This window comes from Python bivittatus, unplaced genomic scaffold (genome assembly GCF_059951505.1).
Source record: "Python bivittatus isolate LINGU-HERP-01145 unplaced genomic scaffold, Pbiv_v1 ctg000340_np1212, whole genome shotgun sequence".
In the NCBI taxonomy this organism is placed as follows: Eukaryota; Metazoa; Chordata; class Lepidosauria; order Squamata; family Pythonidae; genus Python; species Python bivittatus.
The window spans coordinates 12,463,424-12,488,253 of NW_028277056.1; the positions used below are offsets into that span (position 1 = coordinate 12,463,424).

The window sequence follows — 24,830 nt, forward strand, 5'->3', positions numbered from 1 at the left end:
TGGCTTTGCCCAATGAGCTGGACCACAAGTAAGCCGATCGGTGGGGTCTGCATATCACACTAAACCACACACACAAAAAGGTAATAGCTACTAAACTCAGCTGCTCGTGACCTAATGGACAGGTTTTGGTAGTTCTCTTGGCCAGACTACAGTATACAACTAGCTTGTCTTCTTCTAGGATGTACGTGTGTGTGTGTTTTTTAATTTCCCCATCTAGCTTACTGCCCTGGGACTTCCCAGTGGTCTTCCATCCAACCAGGACATACCTTGCTCTGCCAAGATCGCCCAGCTGTTGCACTCGCCCAGTTTAGCCTGTCAGGCGAACGCATCCCCGCCATCTTTTACTTACTGGGTGAACACAACCATGCAGTTGGAAGGGGCCACTTGGGCCGTGGAGTCCACACACACGCAGGCACCTGACTTGCAGCCTGCTCGACAAACGTCAGCCCGAGGCTCTTGAAGACATCCAGCGGAAGTAGAGAAAGAGAGTTAAGCATCTCCCTTGGGGAAAGCCCGGGGGTCCTCCCGCTTGCTTCAAGGCCGTGTGAAACCAGACTCAGGCCCCAGCTTCCCCCTCCCCGCCTCCGCTTATCGGAACCCCACAGCCCCGCCCTGCTTCGCCAGGCCCCGCCTCTCCGTGGCAAATAGCTGACAGGGAGGAGGGGGGGTGTCTCTCTCCCTCCCGCCAACGCTCGTCTCCCTTCGGAGAGGGCGCCAAACAAAGGCTCCCGCTCCTCTCCCGGCTGGGCAGTCTGGCTGTCTCCCGCGGGCGGGGACCCTCTTGCGGCAGGCGGCCACCCCCTGGCCAAGTGCCGGGGACGCGGCGGCGGCGGCCGGGGCGAGAGATGCTGCCGGGCTGAGCGGCGGGACGAGCGGGCCATCTGCGCGCGAGGTGCCCCCGGCGGGTCGCCGCCCTCGCCGCCGCGACCATGGCCATCGCGCACATCGCCACCGAGTACGTCTTCTCGGACTTCTTGCTGAAGGAGCCGACGGAGACCAGGTACAAGGGGCTGCGGCTGGAGCTGGCCCTCGACAAGCTGGTCACCTGCATCGCCGTCGGGCTGCCGCTGCTCCTCATCTCGCTCGCCTTCGCCCAGGAGATCTCCATAGGTAAGCAGCCAGCCGTGGGGCGCGCCTGCCCTCCCCCGGGGCTCGGCCGGGGGGGGAGAGACGCCCCACTCCGCTGGAAAGGCCGGGCCGGGCAGCGCGGACCCGATCGCTCCCCGTTTGGGGGGCGGCGGCGGCGGCGGCGGCAGGTGCCTCTGAGGACGGGCGAGCGCGTCTCCCCGCGGGAAGGGGCTGTCAGCCGTTCAAAGGAGCCCGCGCCGTTCTGGTCCCGACTTCGGCTCAGCGGGCCTGCCTCAGAGCCTGTGCGCGAGCAAGAGGAGCGAGCGTGGGGCTGCGACCCCCAGGGCCTCCCCCTCCAACCCCTCTGGGCTGCTGCTAACCCCAGCCTGAGCCTCGGTCACCCTCAGCCCCGGTTCTGGGGGTGCGACACCCAACCTGATCGACAGGACTCATTCTGGCCCCTGGGTCGAAATCCGTTTCCCCTTTGCCACGGTTGTTTTAGGATGCTCACTCGCTGCTGCAGTTCTTTATTTTTTGTATTGTATGTATTTTATTCCTTTTTATGGTAAGCCGCCTAGAGTCATGCATGCGAGATGGGTGGCTACATAATTACTTAATAATCGACTAAGTAAACATCAATCAATTTTATTTCAGTTACAGACCAGCATGGAATTAAAAACATAACGATCACTCTAAAATAGAAATAAAAATTTAAAAAATCATGTTCATAGAAGAAAAGAAGGTAAAGTTAAAATTATTAATGTAAAAATACAGAGGACAGGAATTGAAAATGCGAGAGGATCCTATAAAATGACAACTAATTTTACAATGTATAATCTAAATGCTATAAATAACTAGGATAGATAACTATAAAAGGACATAAGTGATACTAAAATTCATAAAACAGTGCAAGAATGTAAAGTTATGCTAACTTATATTAAGCCTAATACTTGCTGAAACATTGCTAGAGTTGGTTGGGATTAAGTAAATAGATAAAGAAATAAAGAAATCTCTAGAGCAGAGGATGGTAGCCGAACCTTGCAGTCATAACCAGGTTTGTTAAGGCAGAAATCCCATTATAAACAAGGGGACTTGCATGTGGATAATGAAGTTGAAGTGATTACACTGGGTTAATTAGTGTAAGCTAATCAAACATGTTTTGATTAACTCTCTCTCTTTGAGCTGGCACAAAGCTAAGTCGTAGCAGGAGTGGGTTTGTGAGCAGAAAAAGAAGAGTCCTAATACTGTGACAAAATCTTGGAATTATATTGTATTTTTTATGCTGTTAAGACTATGTAAGCCACTTGGAGTCTTACATTTAGAGCCCATACATCTAAATAAATAATTGGTGCATGATTTGCATTTACTAGCATAGATGCATACATTCATCATGGCACCTTTGTTATCTATGCCAGTGTTTCCCAACCAGCATATTGGCTAGGGAATTCTGGGAGTTGAAGTTCACACATCTTAAGGTTGCTAAGGCTGAGGAACACTGATCTGTACAATTCTGGTGTTGAAACTCAGTGACTCTAAGGTCCTCAACGTGAAGCTACCTTCTTATGCCTTGACTGTGAGGCAGCTAGATAGGTTGGAGAGGCCTTTTGGGTAATGGCCCTACTTCTGTATTGATACTGAAGTATACCAGATGTCATATTTACAAGCTCGCAGAGATTTTTTAAGGTCTCCTTTGAATGTACTGTAGGGTTTTCCCATGAGAGGTTTTATTAGAGTACTGATAAGTTACCTGTAATTATATACTGGACTTTGATAAGCAGGGTGTTTTTATTCTTGCTATTACTGCTGATTCTAATTGATGTTGTAGTTTATTATTTGCTTGAGAGGGGTTCTTTTTGCAAAAACCTCTTTCTGCATTAAAGAAATGAACAGTCAAGGGCCTGTTACCTGCCTTACAGTGGCCCTGTCTTGGGGAAGTGAACATCACCCATGACACATGGTATGATTATATCCAGGTTTAGCCTGGATCAGGCTGGGTTACTTGAGCATACTTTACACCAGACAGAGTAGTGCTTCTCAACTTTGGCAACTTTAATGTGTGGACTTCAACTCCCAGAATTCCCCAGCCAGCCTTTATATGTTGCAAATGTGATTTTTAGCCTTGACCCTGTTTTCTTTTGTAAGGGATTCATAGAGTTTGGTTATATTTTGAATTCTGTGTCCTTTTTGACACATTCAGTTTGGTTTATCAAAAGTCCCAGACTGAATTTCCCCATTTCTCTAAATAAGTCTGGAAAAATCCTTGCTTGAAATTCTGGACCATTTTGTCTCAGTCAACACTGATAATTTTGAGGCAGATAAGCTCAGCATACAGGAGTTATGTGTACAGGGAGTCCCTGGGTTAAGAATGCCTGGGTTACAGGCGATTCATAGTTAAGAAAAGAGCCTATTGTAGCAAAATTCAAGGTAAATACACAATGATTTGAGTTAAACACACAAAGGTTCACAATACTACTTATACAGTATTATGCAATATTGGCTTACATACAAATTCGACTTAAGGATAGACCTTGGGAACGGAACTTGTTCTTAAACTGGGGACTACCTGTATTTCTGACCATAATAGCATAAATGCTCAATTAAAATGCATCGCACACCCTTAAAATTGAGCATCAGGTAGTATTTTAGCAGCAATTAAGAACAAGCAAATAGAAATAAATAAGTTTTTCTTAAAAACGTCCAAAGTTGGAGCTACTCATACTTCCAGGAAGAAAGCATTCTCTCAGTCAGAAGAGTGTTTCTCAACCTTGGCAACTTTAAGAAGTGCGGACTTCAACGCCCAGAATTCCCTGGCCAGCACACTCTAAGGGACTACGGATCTGTCCCTAGTACTTGACAACTGGTATCTTTTATCAGTGGTAGGAGCCCTTAATGGCTGATTATTAAGGCCAGATAATCATGTACAGATGCAGGTAAAGTTTCCAGCATCCCCAAACTATTTAACTCAGATTCCTTTACTGAGGCCCCCATGGCCTATATCATGATGCTTGTTAAATGTAGTGGTGTGGTTTCCAAACAATTGGATAGAAAGCATATTAAAACTGCAATGAAATTCTTAAATTTGATTTAACTTAGAATTGTTTCATGTATTGTGTTGGGCTACAATAAGTCTGCTGCTTGTAGCTTCGTGTGCAATGCACTATGGTTTATAAACCATGGTTTATGACTTAGCGCAGGAGTCAGCAACCTGGAACCTCCGGGTTACATGCCATTTGTTCCTGAGGTGCTCAAATCTCTTCCACAAACAGTGACTGCTGAAACTGACAGCAGGTTCCTCTCACTGTGAAGTGGGATACACATCTCAAGTTTACTGGGTGCCTCAAAGTAGAATGATCAGATGATAATAAAAAACCCTGCCCAAACTCTTTCCCCCAAATCCAGCCCAGTGTGATAGTCCCAACTGCTTTGTGGCCCTCAATACTCACAAATGTTAAGTGCAGCCCTTGTTCACCAAAAGATTTTCCACTCCGGTATTGTTTTAAACCAGCCAAATGCGGTTGACAGTATTCAATTGAATTAAATTATTCAATTTAAAACTATGGTTGAACAAACCCTGATTTTAGCACTATGCAGCATTACAGCCAGCATTACATCCACCTAAAAAATCTTAGTACCCCCTCCCCATGGTCTCACCCATTTTGCCTAATATTTTATTATTTTTTTTAAAAGAAATGTATATGGCCATCCATCTACCTAAAGGCACTAATGCTTTGCCATTGAGCCTGGGGCCTTGATAGCATGGGTGAATCCGTGTCACAGCTAGCTTGAGTGGTTGTGAGGCTTCTTGGCTACTATATTTATGTTATTTTTGTTGTTTTTAACTCTGGTTGTCTTTTACTGCTTTTATTCTGTTTTAATTGTGAGCCTCCCAGAGGTGTGTGTATGAGATGGGCAGTCTATAAATTTATGAAAGAACAAAAGAGAGAGAGACTGAGACTCCCGGCCGGGCAGTCTGGCTTTGTCCTGCAGGAAAGCTCTTTCTTCCAAGAGCTTTACACAGTGGATATGGGGTTGGACTCTCCTTATGACAATCACCCAGTGAAAAAGATTAGGCTGAATGCTGGTGACTGGTCTAAAATCACACAGGGAGCTCCATAGTCAATTGGGGATTTAATCTAGTTCCTTCTGATGCCACTTCGGTCCTTGGAGTAGGTGGCTTTATGGCATTCATCATGGTTTCAGTTCAACAATATGATTATTTCTCAAACAAATGATACTAAATAAGGGTAATTATAGTGATTAAGGCTCCATTCTTATTTCTTTATATGTATTTTGTATTGAAAGTTTTAACAACAGTAGTAAGAATGACTACAAACTAAAGTAGAACAAGAAAGAAGGAAGAGAAAGGGAGAAGCAAAAGAAAAACCTAAAAGGGCAGAAAAGAGAAAGTAGAAGAAAAGTAGAAAAAAGAAGATATAAAAAAGAGATATAAAGGAGTGGCTTCCGATCTTCTTCATAGCAGTTATAATACATTTATATTTTAACCTCTCTCTCTCTCAGGTTAGATTATGACTCTCTTCTTTCTATAGTCTATCCTGTCTAATCGTCAAAATCATAAATCACAAGTTCATTTGTTTTTGTTTTTTACGCAAAAAGTCCATAAGGGGTTTCCAGTCACCACTAAAGGTAGATTTGTCTTTTCTCTAATCAAACAAATCAATTTAGCCATTTCAGCAAGTTCTGTCATCTTCATCAACCATTCCTCCATTGTAGGTATTGCCAAATCTTTCCCTCTTTGTGCATACAATAATCTTGTTGCAGTTATCATATATAAAAACAATGTTCCATTGCTCTTTTCTGTCTATCCATCAATCCCAGGAGGAAAAGTTCTGGTTTCAATTGAATACTAATCTTTAAAATCCTCTGAATCACTGTATGTATTTGAGCCCAAAATTTTCTAGCTTTTTTACACATCCACCAAGCATGATAAAATGACCCATCTTCTTGTTCACATTTCCAACATAAATTTGAAGTACCTTTATACATTCTAGATAGTTTTTCTGGTGTCATATACCAATGGTACATAATTTTATAAAAATTCACTTTAAGATTTTAACATAATGTAAATTTCAATCCTTTCAACCACATATTTTCCCATTGTTCCATCTGTATATTATAACCAAAGTTTTTAGCAGAAAGATAATACGTTCTTTGACCTGTTCTTCTTCTGTTTCAAATTTCAATAAAAGTTTATACATTTTATTTATTTATTTATATGTCACATTTATATACCACCCATCCCATACAAAGCAACTCTGGGCAGTGTGCAACAATTAAATAAAATAACAAGTGGATAAAAACAAGCATTATAAAAAGATAAAAAGTAATTATTAAAATAAAAATATTATGAAAAGTTTTAAAATATACAAACTCCATGGAGAGAGCAGAATATCAGTTACGGTGGAGCCATCTAAGAATATCTCCAGTTCCCAAAGACCCCCAGGCCTGATGACACAACCAGGTCTTGAGGGACTTCCTAAACAACAGCAGGGAAGGCGTGAGCCTCACTTCATGGAGGAGAATGTTCCACAAGGAGGGAGCCATTACATGTTCATCATTTGTACACAATTTCATTTCAAATTCTGTCTTACGTTGTTCAATACTATGAATTACTTTATCTACTTTAAATCTTTCTGATAATGCCAAAAATTAATCTTTCAAAATTACTATCCCCTTTATCTGTTTATACTTTCTTGCATCAAATCCTTGTTAAGCCTTTTGCTAGTAGTTTAAAAGCCTTTAAAACATTATTTCTTTCACTTCCTTTGATCCAGAAAGACGGTTGACTCACCAAGTGGTTTTCCCTTATCCTGCCAATCTGAAGACCTCTCTTTAAATAGATTATGTCCGAGAGTGATTAAGAAAGTGAGGCTTTTGCAAACCTTATGTCTATTACAGGCTGCATTGCAGTTGTGAACACGATTGAAATCCCTTGACTCCCAGCCGTTCGATTCACAAGTTGACCACAAAAACCACAATTCCTGTGATCTCCTCATTGTCTGGAGAGCAGGTGGGCAATCTTATGGTCTCTCCTTGTCCAGAGAGACTCTGCTGATCAGAATGTGCCATCTGGCTGCTGATCTCTGCTGCAATGCCGTCCCTGCTCCTTCAGGGAAGTCTGGCTCACCATTAGACCTCACCTAGAAGCCGATCCATTCTTATTTCCACTAGCTTGGAATAAGGTCCATGAAACTTAGGGGGAGTTATTTTTAAGTAGGACTCAGTGATGTTTACTTCCAGATGTATATACCTTTTGACTTTCTGTCCATCTTGCAGCTAACTATGAGGAATGAACATTAATACTGTACAATGATGGTTCTCAAACACTGTGATACTGTACTGCCCTAAAATTAAAAGATGAAAATGTCTGTACCCTCAAATAAAGCAAGTGGAGGTTGGCAAGAAATTAAAATCTCCCTTACTAAAGGAAACTTTCTAATTTCTTGATGTAGGCCTACAATCCGCACTGCTGGTAGACTGGTCATCATTAGCTTTCTCTTTACCACTCAGCTAGAACGTTTCAGTTTTGAAAGGCTAGAATTTAAAATAATAGATATAAATTCTGGGTTTCATTAATACAGTGGTGCTTAAAATTTGTGAAACCTTTTGAATGTTCAATATTTCTGCATAAATATGACTACATATATATAGTTTTGGATCATTTTCCTCAATAAATAAATGAATAGTATAATGAGGAAAGGAGGGAGGGAAGGAAGGAAGATTAATTTGCTTGTTTTGGTAGAATGGTTTGAGCTCCATTCTTGTTCAAAACAAATTTCAGAATTTGGAATTCTTTCTTTCTAAATACTTCACTTTTGGCCATATTCTAGTCAGTGTATCTGGGGAGCCAGGAAAAAAATAACTTGGCTGTCCAAAGTAAAGAATATTTGACCGTGACCCAGCACACTATCCTCTCTCCTGCCCTAAAAGTCATGGGAACATAGATATCTCAGCCATCCCAAAACTCCAGCCGCCTACTTATGATTAAGCAAGTATAAATGCACTCCAAGGGGGATTTCATTGTATTTAAGCATTTCTCGCAGTGCCCTCAGGACTGTCATTTTTAGGCCAAGACATGAAGGCAGCAGGTTCTTCTAAAAGAGCAAGCTTGTCTCTCATTTTGGGGAGCATCTATAATTTTAAGAGCTGCAGGGAGAAGTATGACTCTCTGCTCAGCTGTAGAGGTTTTAAAAGTGGCTTGTTTGTGTAGTGCTGAAATTCCTTCTCTTATTCAGTTCTTTGCAAATCCCTAACCTAATGATTTACACTCAGCAGTTGATTAAATGTGATTTTTAGGGCCATTCTAAATACTCTGGTTTAAAGTAAGTTACTCCTGGTGACTTCATGGACACTTCATTGTAGTTTTCTTGTCAATAATACACAATTGGTTTGCTTTCTGGGAAGTTGTCTGAGACTCCCTGGTGGTCTCTAATCCATCTACTAAACAAATTAAACTCTGCTTAGTTTTTCAAGATCACCCAAAGTTTGCCTTCTGGCGTAACTTATTTGCACTATCACTTCACTCTTGAAAATGTATGATATTCATCTTATAGAGCAAAGTCATTCCGAAAATATGGAATATTATGAAGTTCCAGCAGTTCCAGGTTTACAGAAGAACAGCAACCTGAATGAGAGACACTTAAAATGGAAGGAAAATTGCCCAATAGTACAGTGAGACTTGAGAATGCTCAGTGACTGCAGAACACTGCAGGCTGTTGAAATAATTAGAAAACCAAGAGGGAAATGGAATATATATAAAGAATATCTAGAAAAACTATGACTGCCTAGCTGAAATTCTGAAAAGGAACACTCCATCGTAATCCTGGCCAAATATCTTGATTTCTGTGACTCTGTTGGGTTAATTTTATTTTAATTTTGCCCTAAAGCCAGCATGCATCTGAAGTGCAATTCTTCATATATGCATTTCGTCTTGTAACGTTGCCTAATATATCATTTGCAAACAATTGTCCTTAATGTATACACCTTTGCATGTTATTTCCATGAATATATACATTTGACTGGACTATCCATCTAGCTCTATGGGCTCACACATCACACCAAGCTGAAAACAAAACATGCTATGGATTAGCTGATGGATGACCCAATGAATATATCTCCACAGCTGAAAACTCTCAGCAAACCTTTTGCTAACAAGATTGAAGAATATATATAAACACACCAAAGCATAGTGAAAATCTGGAAACTCCCTAGAACCTTCCAGCATTTCTGTTAATGCTGCAGCTGATCTTTTTTTAACTCCACTAAGAATAGGCATTGGGACTTTCCATGAATTGGGAATGATGAATTTCTGCAGCTGATGAAGTTCATATTTCACTAGGGAGGATTGAAATTCCAGATGCTGGGGAGTACAAAGTTCAAGTTGCTCTCCAGCTATGTGGTATCTGACAACTGCCACCTTTTTTCCAATAATCCAGCTCCCTAAAGCTGCCTTGGTCCTCCTGAATGAGTTATATTGCCCCTACTTTTTCCTATCCCATTTCTCATACTTTTTTTGGAGCTTGACATTCTGATTTTTATTTAGCATCTGGTTTCTCAGAAGATGCAGTTGATTATATTATTCCACCTCTTTGGGGAATTAGTTTATCAGTTTTATGGCCCATAGAGATTTATTTATTTATTTATCATATTTATATGATCTATCTATTATCTATCGATCTTGCAAATTGGCATTGGCTTTAGATGTCAGTAGAGCTAATCAAACATGACATAGGTATTTAATATCATGGAAGGTGTATGGACTTTTATGGATGGTATGATATGGCCCTCCAGATGTTTCTCAGAATTCTACTGACTGCTGTCTGGAGCTGTAGGAATTGCAATTCAGTGACAACTGGGAGGTTATATGTTGTACACACTTTGACAGAGTACATACAACATCCTAAACAGGATTAACAAAGCACAATTGCTGTGTCACATAACATGTTCTGTCCAAACAAGTCAACAATGTTATGACTCTAGTAGAATGGTTCCACACAACATGCTAAGACAGTGGCTGGGTTCTCACAACATACTTAAATCACAGACTATGATATCTGAAGTGTTGACTTCAACAGATATTTACATTTTGTTTGGTCTTTTGTTATGGAGTTCCAAGTGGGACTGAGATCTTTTTGTAGTCCATCTCTCCATCTTTTAGAAGGTAATCCAAGTGGACATGTGTAATTGAAGGACCACCACCATGTCACTTTTTAAGTCCATCTTTTGTCAGGTAAATATACAATGTGCCCTGCCCATTTATATTTCCATTTTAGTGCTATTTTTATGACATCTTTGAAATCAGTCTGTCATCAGATTTCCTCATTTTTTATTCAATCTCTGAGCAGATTCCTTAGCATTCATTCTTCCTTTGCATGCTGTGTGACTAGAAGCTTTTCTGCATCTCATATCTGTAGGTTCCACACTTCATATTATGCAAAATATAACCAACATATTCACATTTCCAAGAGGCATCTGGTTGGCCATTGGTTGACTATTACTGGATCATTTTTGGAGCAAAATGCTCTACTTGCTTAACATCTGTAGACTCCCTGAGAGTGCAAATGTCTATGCTGTACATGAAAACCGGCAAACTGGTACTAATGGGTTGTCAGTCAGTAGCTTGTTTTGGTAGATGAGCAGAGACAAGTCCACGCATTGCAATAAACCATACTGTGGTTTGCTTGTATTTGTATGTGTGAACTAGGCCCCTAAGGCTTATTTGATAAATTATGGTTTAGATCCAGATTTTGTGTTATGTGTAGATGTAGCTCATATAAGATGCAAGGACATCACTGTTTAGGTGGCAGCTTCCTTTTACATTTCATTATTCTGTATTGATTATAATGAGTGATGGTTTCTTGGCAGGGCCAACTCTAATCATTAAGCAAAGGGAACAGGTGCCTGGAGGCAGCAAATTCTGCAGTGTGGCAGCAGCAAGAGATCTAAAGTGAAAACAGTGTGCCATAATGCCTATGCGCACGTTCTAAGATAAACTGCTGCCTTCAGGTGCAGTGAGGGCATCATTGCACTGGACATGCAGGAGGAAGATTCAATAACCAGTTCAGTAAGGTTGTATGACCCAACCCGTAGCTATGAGAGAAACCTAAGAGGGTAGCTGTGCCTCATCCTTCTATGAAATAACTGCAGAAATACCTTCATGACAAAGGTAATTGCCTAGGCCAGCGGGCGTGCTGGCTGGGGAATTCTGGCCTAGGATTAACTATGACAGCATCTTCCTGCTTTAGGTACCAAGTCATTCCTATGGGACTCCTATGGGACTGGTCCCTGACGTAGAAATAAATAAATAAATTAATAATAATAATAATAATAATAGTTTTGAAGAAGGAAAAATAGTGATTAACCAATGTTTTCCCTTCTTTCCTCTTCATTATTAATTGTTGATTATTAATATATTTAAGATGGTAAGCTAGTTATTCACAAAACAATCTGGACATATTTGCTCAGAAGCAAGCACCACTAAAGTCAGGGGATTAACTCTTGAGTAAACCAACATATTTAAGATACGATCTGATTATTGAGGATAAGAGGAAGTCAAAATCTTTGCTGTTACTCAGTTAATAAACTTTAAAAATCTCACTGCAGTTATCATAGATAAAAACAAAATTCCATGAGATTTTTCCAGTTGTTTGTCCATCAGCCCCAAGAGAAATGTCTCTGGCTTCAATTGTATATTAATCTTTAAAATCTTCTGAATTAGTATGTGTATTTGAGTCCAAAAATGTTTGGCCTTATCACATGTCCACCAAAGATGATAAAAAGTCCCTTCTTGTTGTTCACATTTTCAACATATATTTGAAGCCCCTTTATACATTTTTGACAATCTTTCCAGTGACACACACCATCGATACATCACTTTACAAAAATTCTCTTTAAGATCATAGCATAATGTAAATTTCAGCCCTTTCATCCACATATTTTCCCATTGTCCCACTATATATTATATCCAAAATGTTTAGCCCATTTTATCATGGGCTTTTCTCACCTTTCTTATTGATTCTCATTGCAACAGCATTGCAATAGCGTTGCAATTCTAAATAAGAAAATGGTTGTACATAATCACATTGCGAAAAAATAAAAAGAAGGGATACCCGCCTTTTGAACTATTAGCTGAGCTGAATAATTGGCTTATGCTACTCTAAAATTATATATGCATGATTAGTAGTGACTCAGAAGTAATCTTGAAAGCTGTACCCTTACGAGTACAAGATTGCAGTGTTGTTTTTCAAACATTATGCCTTAACATTAATAGAGCAAGAAGGTCGCCTAAGTATTTTGGCATCTCATACACTTAGTTCTTGGGCTTATGCCTAGAATGACAGCATACATTTTGTAGCTCTTCTCCATACACCACCCCCCTTCTCTTCCCCTTCTCCACACTGCCTGACTTTTCGGAAGAAAAGAATCGTTGGGCCCGTGCCACGTTGACGAGGCCTATTTTAACCCTCTGTGGACTCAGACAAAAAGTTACTGTTGTCTATGATCAATCCATGACCACTTTGATTATAGTACGACAGTTGTCTTTGCAATAAAAGGAAGCTCACGTGACTCATGAATCACTCTTAACCTTTTGAATTCCATTTGCAACAGAACCTCTAAACTTTCTTTGTTTCCTACTGTAGCAATATGTAATATTCATCCCTTGGCTGTTTTCTGCAATTTAAATTGCAGGTTACAATTCTCTGGTTTCGATCTTTACAGTAATAAATGGAAGTTCTCTTGTACATAAACAAATCTGCATGTATGTGGATTCAGCCAACACTAGTAAACTCAGAAATACTAGGTACTATAGAAGGAGGGATTGTACAGAAAAAATAGCACTCGCTGGTAATTATTTAATTTTTTTAAAACATGTAAGAGTTTCCCTACCCTGGAAGTCTCCAGATGGATTACAATTCCCATAATTCCCAGTTAGTTGGGTCTTTGAACAGTAGGAAAATAGACAATAGTATGACATGATTTAAGTAATGCAGCTATGATGCTGGTTCCCTGTTGTCTCTTATCAATAGCTTAGGAGGCAAGTTCAAGAATCTGTAGAGGACATAGGGAATGGCCTTGAAGGACAGGAGGAATAGCTGCTACCAAACCAATGGTCAGATAAGACGGGCTTGATCCCGGGCCAAGAAAACAATATGAGAAAATGTCTCAGACAAGCCCCTCCTTATTTCACATGAAGATAAAGTGAGGGAGGGAGAAGCACATTCAAACTTGCAGGATTCTGTTAACTATAGCTTTTACAATGAAAGTAATCCTGACCTACATGGCACTGGTTTCCTAGTCTGGTTCACCTTGCTGGGCTGACAAAATCTGCCTTCCTTTCTTATGGGTTCTCCTTCAGTTTATTCATTTATACATATATACCTTTGGATATGCTGCCTCCTTGAAAGATTCTAGGTGGTATACATCCATAAAAGTCATATCTGCTGTGCCACACCCCGTTTTTTGGCCTCTGTGATAACCAAACTGTAGTGGATTTCAGATCCTGGGTTGGTAAGCTTATACATGGTTAATAGCATTGAATTGTCTACCCAGAATAAAAGTAGCCTGCTAGGTGCAAGACGAGGCATCCTGCATTCCCACGGGCATTCTCTTTTCCCCGCCCCATGAAGAAGTATTCCAAAATTCAGGCACGTGTGATATCCATGTGCCATATTCTATGGGTTTTTTTTTTCCTCCAGGGAAAGGTGTTCCTATCTGATCCTGTTGCATATATACATTATTCTAAATACTACTTCTTTGCTTTATGTCTTGTGTGACCTCCTTTTTCGGCAACGTGTTCTGCTTTGTTTCTTAGGTACCCAGATGAGCTGCTTTTCTCCGAGTGCATTTTCTTGGCGTCAGGCTGCATACGTGGATTCCTACTGTTGGGCTGCAGTTCAACAAAAGCAGTTGTCCCAGAGTGAATCAGGGCATCTTCCACTCTGGCTTCATAAAGTTTGTATAGCCAGATAATTCTCTGTTTTGTTTTTTTCTCCTCTCTTTTTCTTTCTTCTCCTTATTTGAAACCAAAATCTGAGTAGTCTGAGGCTGTCAAACATTTTCCATCCCAGGCTGGCTGGGGAATTCTTGGAGTTGAAATCCACACATCTTAAAGTTGTCAGGACGGAGAAACACTGCTCTACCCTATATTAATTCCCTGTTAATACATGCAACATTTTGTCCATTTGTTTTGATAAAGCATACCCTTTTAAAAATGTATTTAAAAATTGTATTATTAAACTGTATTTATTTTAAACATTTTTATTAATTTCACAGCACATACAGGCTGATCAATCATTACTGACTCTGAGCAGTGCACAATGCCCCCTCCTTGTCTTGGATTAAAACAAAACAGAATTTAAAAAAAAATAAAACCATAAAATTGCAACTTAAGGTCCTGGCACTAGTTCCAGTTTGCTCTCATTAAACCCATTTCCATTACTGGAGGGATGGACACCTCTTTCAACCTCCCAGGGTTGCTAGAAGACTTTATGGACTTTCTAAATGGCAATGGGGAAGGAGGCGTTCAGATGGCCAGAGGATGCTGTTCAAAGGAGGGGACAGTAATAGAGAAGGCATGTCCTTCTGTGGCCTCTGTAGATGACACTCACTGAACAAGGGGACACAAAGGGAGCCCACTCTATCTGACCTTACTAGTTGGGTAGATGTTATTGTGAGAAAACCCTGAACCATGCTATACTTTAAAGGTGATAGGCAGCATATTAAATTGTACCCAGAAGCCAGCTATTAACCAGCACAGCTCCCAGAGTAGCAGTGTTATATGGTTGCAACAAGGAGCACCCATGACTACTCAGCCATCTGCATTCTGGACCAGTTACCGTTTCTGAATGCTGTTCAAGGGCAACCCCATGTAGAGCGAATTGTAGCAGTCCAATGGAGAGGGCACTAAGGTATGAACTATGAGCTAAGTCTTCTGGTCTAGAAAAGGTTGCAACTGCTTAAATATAGATATTTAAAACCACTTTCCTGAACCATACCCACTCAAGACTGCTGATGATTGCAAAACAAAAATTCAATGCAAATAGAAGGAGGAAAGAAGGGAGTGCTACGTACACCAGCTTTTGCTCCTGAATGAAGGGCAAGATAAAGATCTAACAAAATGTAAATAAATATTAATGCTTACCTTGAAGGATGATTGTAAAGCAAATTTTCCTGACCTAGCAGCTCCAGATGAGTTAGACTGCAACTCCTATAATTTCATGTCTGAACTCCCATCTTTCTTGGAAATGAAATATATACACAGGGTACCAGGTTGCATCAAGTGACTCAAGACTCCAAGTTCCTAATAGATACATTCTGTAATACATACTACCTATAAACACCCCTAAAAACTAACCATGTTATATCGACTTGATAATCCCACAAACTGCTGTTGTTTAGATATGTTTGGATTGCAATACCCAGAATTCCTAGCCAGGACCTCTACACCAGATCATGTGTACATCTCCCTCTGTAAGACATAAGAACATTTGGGGTTTCTTGTGGTATCAGACTGAATCTGAGTCCTGATTTAAGATTCTCTCTCCTGATTTTCTCCTTCAGTTTTTCCCATACATCCTTCTGCTGCTTGCAATCTTGCTGTACTTGCCGTGGCTCTTTTGGCGTTTCACCGCAGCACCCCATCTTTCTTCAGATCTGAAATTTATCTTGGAAGAACTTGACAAGGCTTATAACAGAGCCATCAAAGCTGCAAACAGTTTTCGTAACTGCGATGCCAGAGACACAACCAGCTCCCCGCCTCCCATTGAAAATATTGCACAGAGGTAATATCTTTTGCCACTTTTCCAGTTTTTTTCAGACCCACCTCCACCCCCCGGTGTTCTCCTCTGCTGGAGGACAAACTTATGTATCAGACAAACACAGCCTGATCAGACTTTTGTTTCAAGTAGCTGAGTAGGTATTGGACTAGCCCTGCAAGGAAAACAGCACTTATTGGAAGAAATGGATCAAACTGGACATTTAGAAGCTTTGTGACTGACTCCATCATGGCTCTCTTAGGTGCCATTTATCCTGTGTACTACCACCTCAAGGACCACTTGTCCTGTCATAAGGATGGGAAGTCCATGAGTCTTGGACATTCCTTTTGTATCCCCCTCAGAACAGCCAGGAGTGGGTGAGGCCAAGGTTTTCAGTCTTTTTTAAGATTGTTGTTGGACTTTTAGGGATTTCAAGGAGAAAACAAGTGCCTTGAGTCTTGCAAAGGGTCTTAGCACCTGTTGTTCTCATTAGCCCCTTCTCCCAAATCAAATTTCCCCCCATGGCCTCAGGCCCTTCGGCTGCTACTTTAAACCCTACAACTGCCCCCAGAGTTAAGTCTGCCCACTCTGGTGATGTCACCAGCCTTACCACCTGTAGCCCTCAAAACAAAACAAAAAATCCAGCACATTCCCTTTTTAAGGAAGTGCAACTTTTCAGCCACAACAAACTGGCCCCTCTGCCCTACAAGGGAAATGGCCATAAGTTCACAGAACTTCGTGTTTGGGTCAGCATGTGTTAGATATGAAAGAAAAAAACCTTAGAGTGACTTCTGTGCATTGACTTCAGTGAATTACCTAATGGATAATGACTCTGTTTTAATTGTGCATTCTATAAACATTCATTTTTAATCTTCCCTTTCAAAACACTCCTCCCTACTCCCTTGGGGTGTGTCTATATGTGAGGGTAAGAAAGAGTGATTAATGTTCTGTCATTTAATCAAATTAAATCCAAGGCAGCTTACAACAGAATGTTAGCTATTTCTGAGTAGTCCTCGTTATAAGTACTCTCTTATAAAAGTGTAAGCCATCATTAATGAGCTAGATTTCAGATGGCATAAAACTCTGTTGGCCATGCCATGGCAGACTCACACAACTTAAACATATTTGTTTATCCAGAGGTTCAGTGAAACTGATGTTGCTGTGTCTTCTGATTTAATCCAGTCCTGTACTATACATGTACTATACTCATGCTGTTTATGAGCTTTTCTTTTACATTGAATTATTGTTTTAATCATGTTTAAATTTTGGGGAATTGCTAATTATTCCTCACTCTGAGATTTCTTTTCAAACGTTGAAAAATGTGTTGAAATGGGAGGGAGGAAAAGAGGAGAAGGAAGGAGAGAAAGACTGGTACTTGGGAATGCTGGGTATTAATGGGTTATGTCATTTCTAAAGCAAATGAAATTCTGCTATAATGCTCCTGGAAACTGGCTTTTTGTTTTCCAGTTTATGGGAGATCTCTGACAGCCACTTTAAGTACCCTATTGTGGAACAATATCTGAAGACAAAGAAAGCCTCCAAGAACTTAATCATCAAATACATTATTTGCCGTTTGCTAACACTGATTATTATCCTCTTTGCTTGCCTCTTCCTGGGTTATTATATCAGTCTTTCCTCAATGACCGATGAGTTTATTTGCAACGTCAAAACTGGGATACTAAAAAACGACACGAATATTCCAGAACGATTTCAGTGCAAAATGGTTGCCGTTGGGGTCTTCCAGCTGCTGAGTTATATCAACTTCATCGTGTATGTGCTGATCATGCCGCTGGTGATCTATGCCTTCTTCATTCCATTCAGGCAGAGCTCAGACATTCTGCAAGTATATGAGCTTCTGCCAACATTTGATGTCCTCAAAGTCAAAGCAAAGCACTACAATGATATGAGCCTCTACCTGCTCTTCCTCGAGGAAAATGTGAGTGAGCTGAAATCTTACAAGTGCCTCAAAGTTCTGGAGAGCCTCAAAGGCAGTGGGGAGAGGTTTGATGCAATGCAGCTCCTGAGGAACCTTGGTTCGATTAAAATGGACGCGGTGGATGCCAAGCCAAACCCCATCCCCAAGGAGTGTAGAAAAAAGGCTGAGGCGGAAATCCCCGATGATGCAGCAGAACTAAAAGGTAACACTGTCTCCCTTTGCTTTTATTTCTCTGTGTTTAGGGAGGTTGTAATTTGCTGGTACATGTAAACTATACTACAGCGGTTTACAAAGGTTAAAATACTATACTAAGAATAAAACAATTCCAACATCATGTCATAGCAAACTCACAGAGGAACCACTTATTTATTAATTTTGCCTATGGGAGTGTTTGGGATTTAAAGCTCTGGATCAGTCATGTAGCTGCTTTCAGTCACATGATTGGAGGGGTATAGAAGCATTAGTAAGAAATAATATAAAATTTCCTGGTTATTGTTTTAATGATCTCAGTTGTATTAACCAAGCAGTCTTAATCTAAAGTTTAATAGGGACATGTTTTGATTTTAATGATGCATTAGAATATTGTAGTTACAGTGGTACCTCGAGTTACGAATTTAATCCGTTCCGTGACTCTGGTTGCAACTCGAATTGGTCGCAACATGAGGCAAATTTTCCCATAAGGTTCAATGTAATTACCGTTAATCCGTTCTGGTGTGGAGGACAGGGAGGCGGCTATTGCTTGGAGGAAGAGTTGGGCGGAAAAATGGCCGCGGACCACATGTCGGGGGCGGAAAAATGGCCGCGGACCACGTGTCAGGGGCGGAAAAATGGCCGTGGACCACGTGTCGGGTGGAAAAATGGCCGCGGACCACGTGTCAGGCGGAAAATGACCGCGGACCACGTGTTGGGCGGAAAATGGCCGCGGACCACGTGTCAGGGGCGGAAAATGGCCGCGGACCACGTGTCAGGGGTGGAAAATGGCCGCGGACCACGTGCCAGGGGCGGAAAATGGCCGCGGACCACGTGTCATGGGAGGGAAAATGGCCGCGGATCTGGTTCGTAACTTGAGGTGGTTCGCAACACAAGGTAAATTTTTGGGGCCAGAGCTGGTCGTAACATGAAAAATTCGTAAGCAGAGGCGTTCATAACTCGAGGTACCACTGTATATGACATTTTAGATTTGTTGGCTATTCATCCATATTCCATTGCCCATATTACCTTCTTTGTCTGTATTTCCTATTTCCTATATTCTTTTCAATTTGGATTATCTATTTTCTATACTCTTTTAAAATATATACAATAAAAAAAGGGGGGAGCCAAATTCCTAGCAAATAGCAGCCAATATTATACTGATTGCAGGTACATAATATAATATTTCATTTACTACCTATAACTCCAAAGAGAGACATGTGAATACCATCCATGTTTTCTTTTTGACATTGTGTTGGCCCCAAACTATCCTTTTGATGTACCAAGACAATGGAAAATATAAATGATGGCTTGTTGAAATGTTTTATTAAAAAGTATATTCTATCCCCACAAGACCACTTTTCTGGTTCTAGAACATTTCTGCTGCTTTTATATTTACAAATCTAATGTAAGTCTGTAATCATATCTGCACTTTTCCGATTATTATTCATTAAAAACAAATATGATGAGACAATTGTATGATACAAACTTTTCCTGATGATAATAATTCTCATGACAGGTTCCCAATCTGGTTTCAAATCGTTTTATGATTTGCTAATATTTCTAGCTAGTGAGTATCCAATATTTTTAAAAGGGGGTACTATTTTTTAATACTTCTAGATGCTCCTAACCACTCATTCATATGGAATACAGTGGTGTTGGAAGAAGTGCAAACAAGATAAAATATTTCTTTACAGATAAAAAACATCCTAATCAAAAGCCTAATCTTTTGCACAACCTGTGGAATAAACCCTGCTGAATTCAAAGGAAACTCTAGTGGGTTTAAATCAGGCGTAGCTATACTTATAATAGACCCACTGAAATCAAAGGGTCTTAATTGAATGAATTGAGACCCATTGATTTACATCAGTGTTTTTCAACCTTGGTAACTTTAAGATGTGTGGACTTCAACTCCCAGAATTTCCCAGCCAGCTAAAGTTGCCAAGTTTGAAAAAACACTGATTTACATCATTGTCTCCTATCCTTGACTTAATCTGGATCAAATGTCTTGCAATTTAAAATATCAGCAATCTTGACATTGGTCTTAGTCACCTGACATCTTTCTTTCTCAAGTCATAGATATTCCAGGATTGGTATCACATCTCAGGTAGACTTGATTAGCTTTAGTCATACTTACAGAGCCCTGAAATAAAATAAAGCAGACTACTTTGTGCTAGTGCTTACTTAAAAGGATATAACAAGTCTCTTTTTGACATTCCTACAGATCTTGCTGACCCAAAATTGCCCGATGACACAGAAGGAACAAGTAAAGATGGCAAACTTCGCCAAAGGCTTCTAGATTCTTCTTGCTGATGAATTCAGTTCATGGTTGATAGGTGCTAAAAGCTGCCCCTAACTGCCCAAGCATAAAGCCATATCTACTACACCACATGATTGCCTTCCCATTAAGTTTACAAGGACTTGGACAGAAGAGCGAATAATCATTTGAAAATATTTAAGCTGTCTGTGTTTACATGTGTACAGTTTACATGCATAATATGCCTAGAGGTACACTGATGGGGTGAATTATGTCAATTCTGTTAGCGGGGAAGTTTGCAAATTGACTATAGAGGGAGTAGTCAATTTGAAGGAAAAAACAGTAATGTAAGAATACTTCAGATTGGTTTCACAAATGTGCAGACATCATTTGATCTCTTCAGTTCATTATTATCCAGTATCTTCAGCCATAATAGAGTATCCAGATTGGGTCCCCAAATAACAAATGAACAGCAATCAATACACAGTTGAAAACTTAATAGTGACATTACAAATACCCATCGTGTAAATAAGTCAAATACCTTATATTATATTCTTTGATCTATAATACTTTGAATAGAACTATGGAAGCAAATAAGTTTCTCCACAAGTAGCTCCATGGATAAGGTGTCAGTTACACTTCTCACTTGTGCCATCTTCCATGTAGAACTGGTGACTATCTACAGGTGGCTGAACTCCTACTATCTCTCCCATTAACCATGCTGGTGTCAGCAGCTGGGAGTGGTACTTCAACAGCTTTTGAAAATCCACAGCTTCCATGCAACATGGAATACAATATATTCTGATAATAGCACCCTTTATAGAACTATCTTAAAGTGAGTAGCTTCAGGCTAGTGGAATGGAATACAAAAGAAATGGAAATGCTCCCTTGCATCTTACCTCCGGATATATGTGCCTGCCTGTTTTTTCTGTACTTCATTGCTATATACTCGAAACCAGCCTATCAAAGCAACTAGAACTGGCAGGACTGTGTTTACAGCCTGGACCAAGACATGTAGAGAGTAGCCTATACAAATAGAGAAATACCAGCTTTGAATACTTCTCTACCCTTAAGGAGACTTTATATTGTTCTACAAGGTAGGTTGATTTTTGCAAGTAAACCTAGAAAAAGTTGTTCTTTCAACTGCTTATGGAGACCAGCTTATGCACCAGCAAAATACTGTCTTTACCTGAATGAAATATGTAGAAGGTAGAAGTCTTTTTGATTCTTACTGAATTCATGGATACAGTTTTCTTGACAAGATGGAAATGATTTATCAGTGTTGCCTTCAGGGATATTTTTCTAACTTCTAGATCAAGTGCACAGCCACGTGATTTCCTGGTGAACTCCCATGCAAGTACTAACTAGCTGCAACCCTGCTTAGCTTTTTCAAGTTCGTCTAGGTATTGTCATCTCTTGTGGCCAAAAAGGAGATGATCCCCTGCACTCCAATCTACCCTCTACAACAAAAGGAAGGCACTGTTACTACATTGTCTACTATTCCAAGATGATAAGGACAGAAACTAATCTTCCTTTCAGAGAAATGCTGTATAATCTAGTCATTCCTCCTTTACAACCCTGCAACCACTCATGTAAAGGAGCTGTGAAGGTGCTACAAGCAGGAATATTATCCCTACCTGAGGTATCACAGATAAAAAGCCCTTTGACTATCTAGATTCTTCAGTGATGAAAATGCAAAAACCAGAGAATTGTCCATCTGTTTCTGGAAAAGGCATTTCAGTGTGCTTCTCAAAGGATCTTGTAAAGGCAGCCTTAAATATCACCTTTCTGCCCTGGGAAGATATTGTCCAACTATCCCAGGCTGCTGTTTGGGTGGAGTAACTTCACACCTTTGTTTCAAAGGGCAAGCTCATTTCCGGATAGAAGTGCCACCATTATACTAACTGCCTTTCTGAGAGCATAATCTGCAAGTCCTCTGTGCAGATAGATTCTATCTACCTAAGCTTGCAATATTCTGAAGAATTTGTATTCTGAAGCTGATCTGTTGAAATTTCACCAGCACTGTTTACTCCATCAGGGAAGCAGTGAAGAGATCTGGCCCAGAGATAAAATCTTCTGAGGTAAGGTTGGAGGACTTTGGTATCCTTATAAAAATGAAGTGATTGAGACAGCCTATCATGCTCATTTTCAAATATTTAAAGGGCTATCACATAAGTGATGGAGCAAAATTGTTCCCTTTGTCCAGATGATAGACCCTAGCCAAAGCTGAAATTATAAGAAATGGGATTATCAACAAAATGTTAAGAGGGAAAAACCTGTTTCATGGTAGAAAAAAATGTGTTGGAAGTAATCAGTTCTGCTTTTTAAAGCAGAAGCAGAATGAATCAATCATGGATGTCACAGAAGTCAGTTTTCCATAAGAGGAGCAGATATGATCAGACTAAATCAGAGGGTTTTTTCCCTTTACCCCAAGAACTAAATTCCAATAGAAGAATAATTCTGAGGGACCCCCACAGATGGTGGGTGATGTGGATTATTTTATGAGACTTCAAAATAACTTTGAAATCATCAAAATGTCTACATCCCATTTTCTTGGAGACTGCCATTCTAAGGAGGCAGCAAATGATAATGCACTGTATTATTTAGGTTCAAGGACAAATTGTGGGTAACTCCTATTAGCAGAATTGCAAACAGAAAAGTACAGCTTTCATTATCTGAGTCTCTGCAAATCTACTCAAAGCAGGCACAATCCTGTATCTGCATTTCTTCTCAGAGAAAAAGTGGCAAAAATAACTTGCACAGAAGTAAACATGAACAGTACAAAATCATAGTCTTCTCTACATCTACATAGAAATAACCACAAGAACTAATCTTGAAATCATACTGTATGTCTTGGACATAATATAGCATAAAGAGAAGTACTCACAAGTAACAATTTTCAGGAGCAAGTGTGAAATTATTGGCAAACAATTTTAAAAACTCAGCTCTTTATTATCAAGGCTGCCAGTAACTAGAGATTTCAAAGCATTGTGAAGATTAATGAAACCATTCTGGATAAATAGTTGCTGGTTGTTCTTCATGGTCCTTTCAAGTCAGTGATTCCATAAGAATTGGACAGAAATCTATGATAGGATTAAAATCAACTGCTAGATTGTCAGCATTCAGAGGTGATATTAATTAAAAATAGAAACTGAGTACTAAAAGTGCACAATGTCTTTGCATTTCGTCTCCCTTATGTAATATAAAATGGAAACGGCTTACTGTAAACAGTGCTTTGCATGGGGTAAGGCATAGATTTGACTCCAGCATCTGTATATTCAGTTTAAAAAGTCTTAGGCTGTAGGTGAAGAGAACCTTGGTTTAACTTGGAGAGACACTGCCAGCAATTGGCGGATTGACAAAGACAGACTAAAGGTTCAGTTAAGTAGTTTTGTTTGTACCCTCATGATGGGGTTACATTCATTTTAGCAGATTAGGTTTGCATGGAATACCTGCAGGATGACAGGCCAAGTAGATGGGAGAACTTGGAAATAATACTGTAGTAATGATGAAATAGTGTAACTGTGTGGTATGGCTGTAATAAAATTGTTATATAATACCAAGATGTTTTAATTCTGCATTCTGACTGGCTGAATACAACTCATATTGCCTGAGTTGTATTGGGGTCATTCTAGTATCATTATTCACAGCAGTTTATAAAATTCTTACCTCCAAGAAACCTTAGGCATGAAAGCCGGCTGGGTGACTTTGAGCCGGTCACTCTCTCTCAGCCCAACTCACCTCACAGGGTTGTTGTTGTGAGGAAAATAGGAGGAGGAAGGAGTATTAGGTATACTTGCCACCTGGAGTTATTTATAAAAATAATAAAAGTGGGATTAAAAAAAAATCTTTAAAAATTGTAAAATTTAGGTAGCTGTGATGATTAACTTTAGGGCATGACGGGGGTGGGGAATAAACCTACTGGCTTTAAGAGATTCTGGCCTCAATTCCCCAATCCATGCAACTAGAGAAAAAGATCTGCACTTTATGGGAGGAGAGGTAGCTTCCTGTAAGAGGATAACATTTTCTTGGTACCCTTTTTGCCCCCTTAATAGAGTCAGGCAAATGTTGTGAAATACCTTTGTCTGAAACCATTGGAGAGCCACAGCTAAAGGAGATGATTCTAGGCCAAGCTAATGAATGAACTGATCCTATGCTCCCACTGACCCTCTGAGGAACTCCCACTTCTGTCACAGATCTCACAACCAGTTGGGCACAATCTCAGATCACACAATGGACAGTCAATTCTCTTAGGCCATACTTTTGTTGCTGAAGTGAGAACAAGTCCTAGGCTATGTCCAGCCTTCTCAGATGGCAGAGCATGGTAGGGAAAGATGGCAAGTGGTGATGGTGGTAGTAGAAGACAGCTGTCTTTCTGGAATAAGGTCTCCTTCAAGGGAAGTTTGATTCTCAGTGACTTCATGGCCTTGCCCATGCTGTTTTCTTGGGAAAAAATGAAGTGGTTTGCAACTGCTGTTCTCAGGGATGGTTTTAAACTCCCCATTCACTCATATCCATTGCTTCCTTATCTTCATTCCACTTTTCTACCCAAAGACCACTCAGCGTGGCTTCCTTGCCATGATGGATCGGCCTGAAAACTATTAAAATA

The 24,830-nt window shown here is 40.2% G+C and overlaps 2 protein-coding genes across 2 annotated transcripts in view; one reads left to right on the forward strand and one right to left on the reverse strand.

Annotated features, from left to right (window-relative positions):
* LOC103050404 (high-affinity choline transporter 1-like) overlaps window positions 1-881 on the reverse strand; it is a 90,156-nt gene extending 89,275 nt beyond the window's left edge. The window contains exon 1 of the mRNA XM_088140578.1: window positions 350-881. Within this exon, the coding sequence (XP_087996704.1) occupies window positions 350-881 (532 nt within the window). The remainder of the gene's footprint in view (window positions 1-349) is intronic.
* PANX1 (pannexin 1) lies at window positions 684-24,778 on the forward strand. The gene is made up of 5 exons (XM_088140579.1): window positions 684-1,110; window positions 13,898-14,037; window positions 15,646-15,866; window positions 17,307-17,977; window positions 20,189-24,778. Exons 1-5 carry the CDS (start codon window positions 930-932, stop codon window positions 20,275-20,277), a joined length of 1,302 nt encoding a protein of 433 aa, XP_087996705.1. The 5' UTR covers window positions 684-929; the 3' UTR covers window positions 20,278-24,778.
* The last annotated feature ends 52 nt before the right edge of the window (window positions 24,779-24,830 follow it).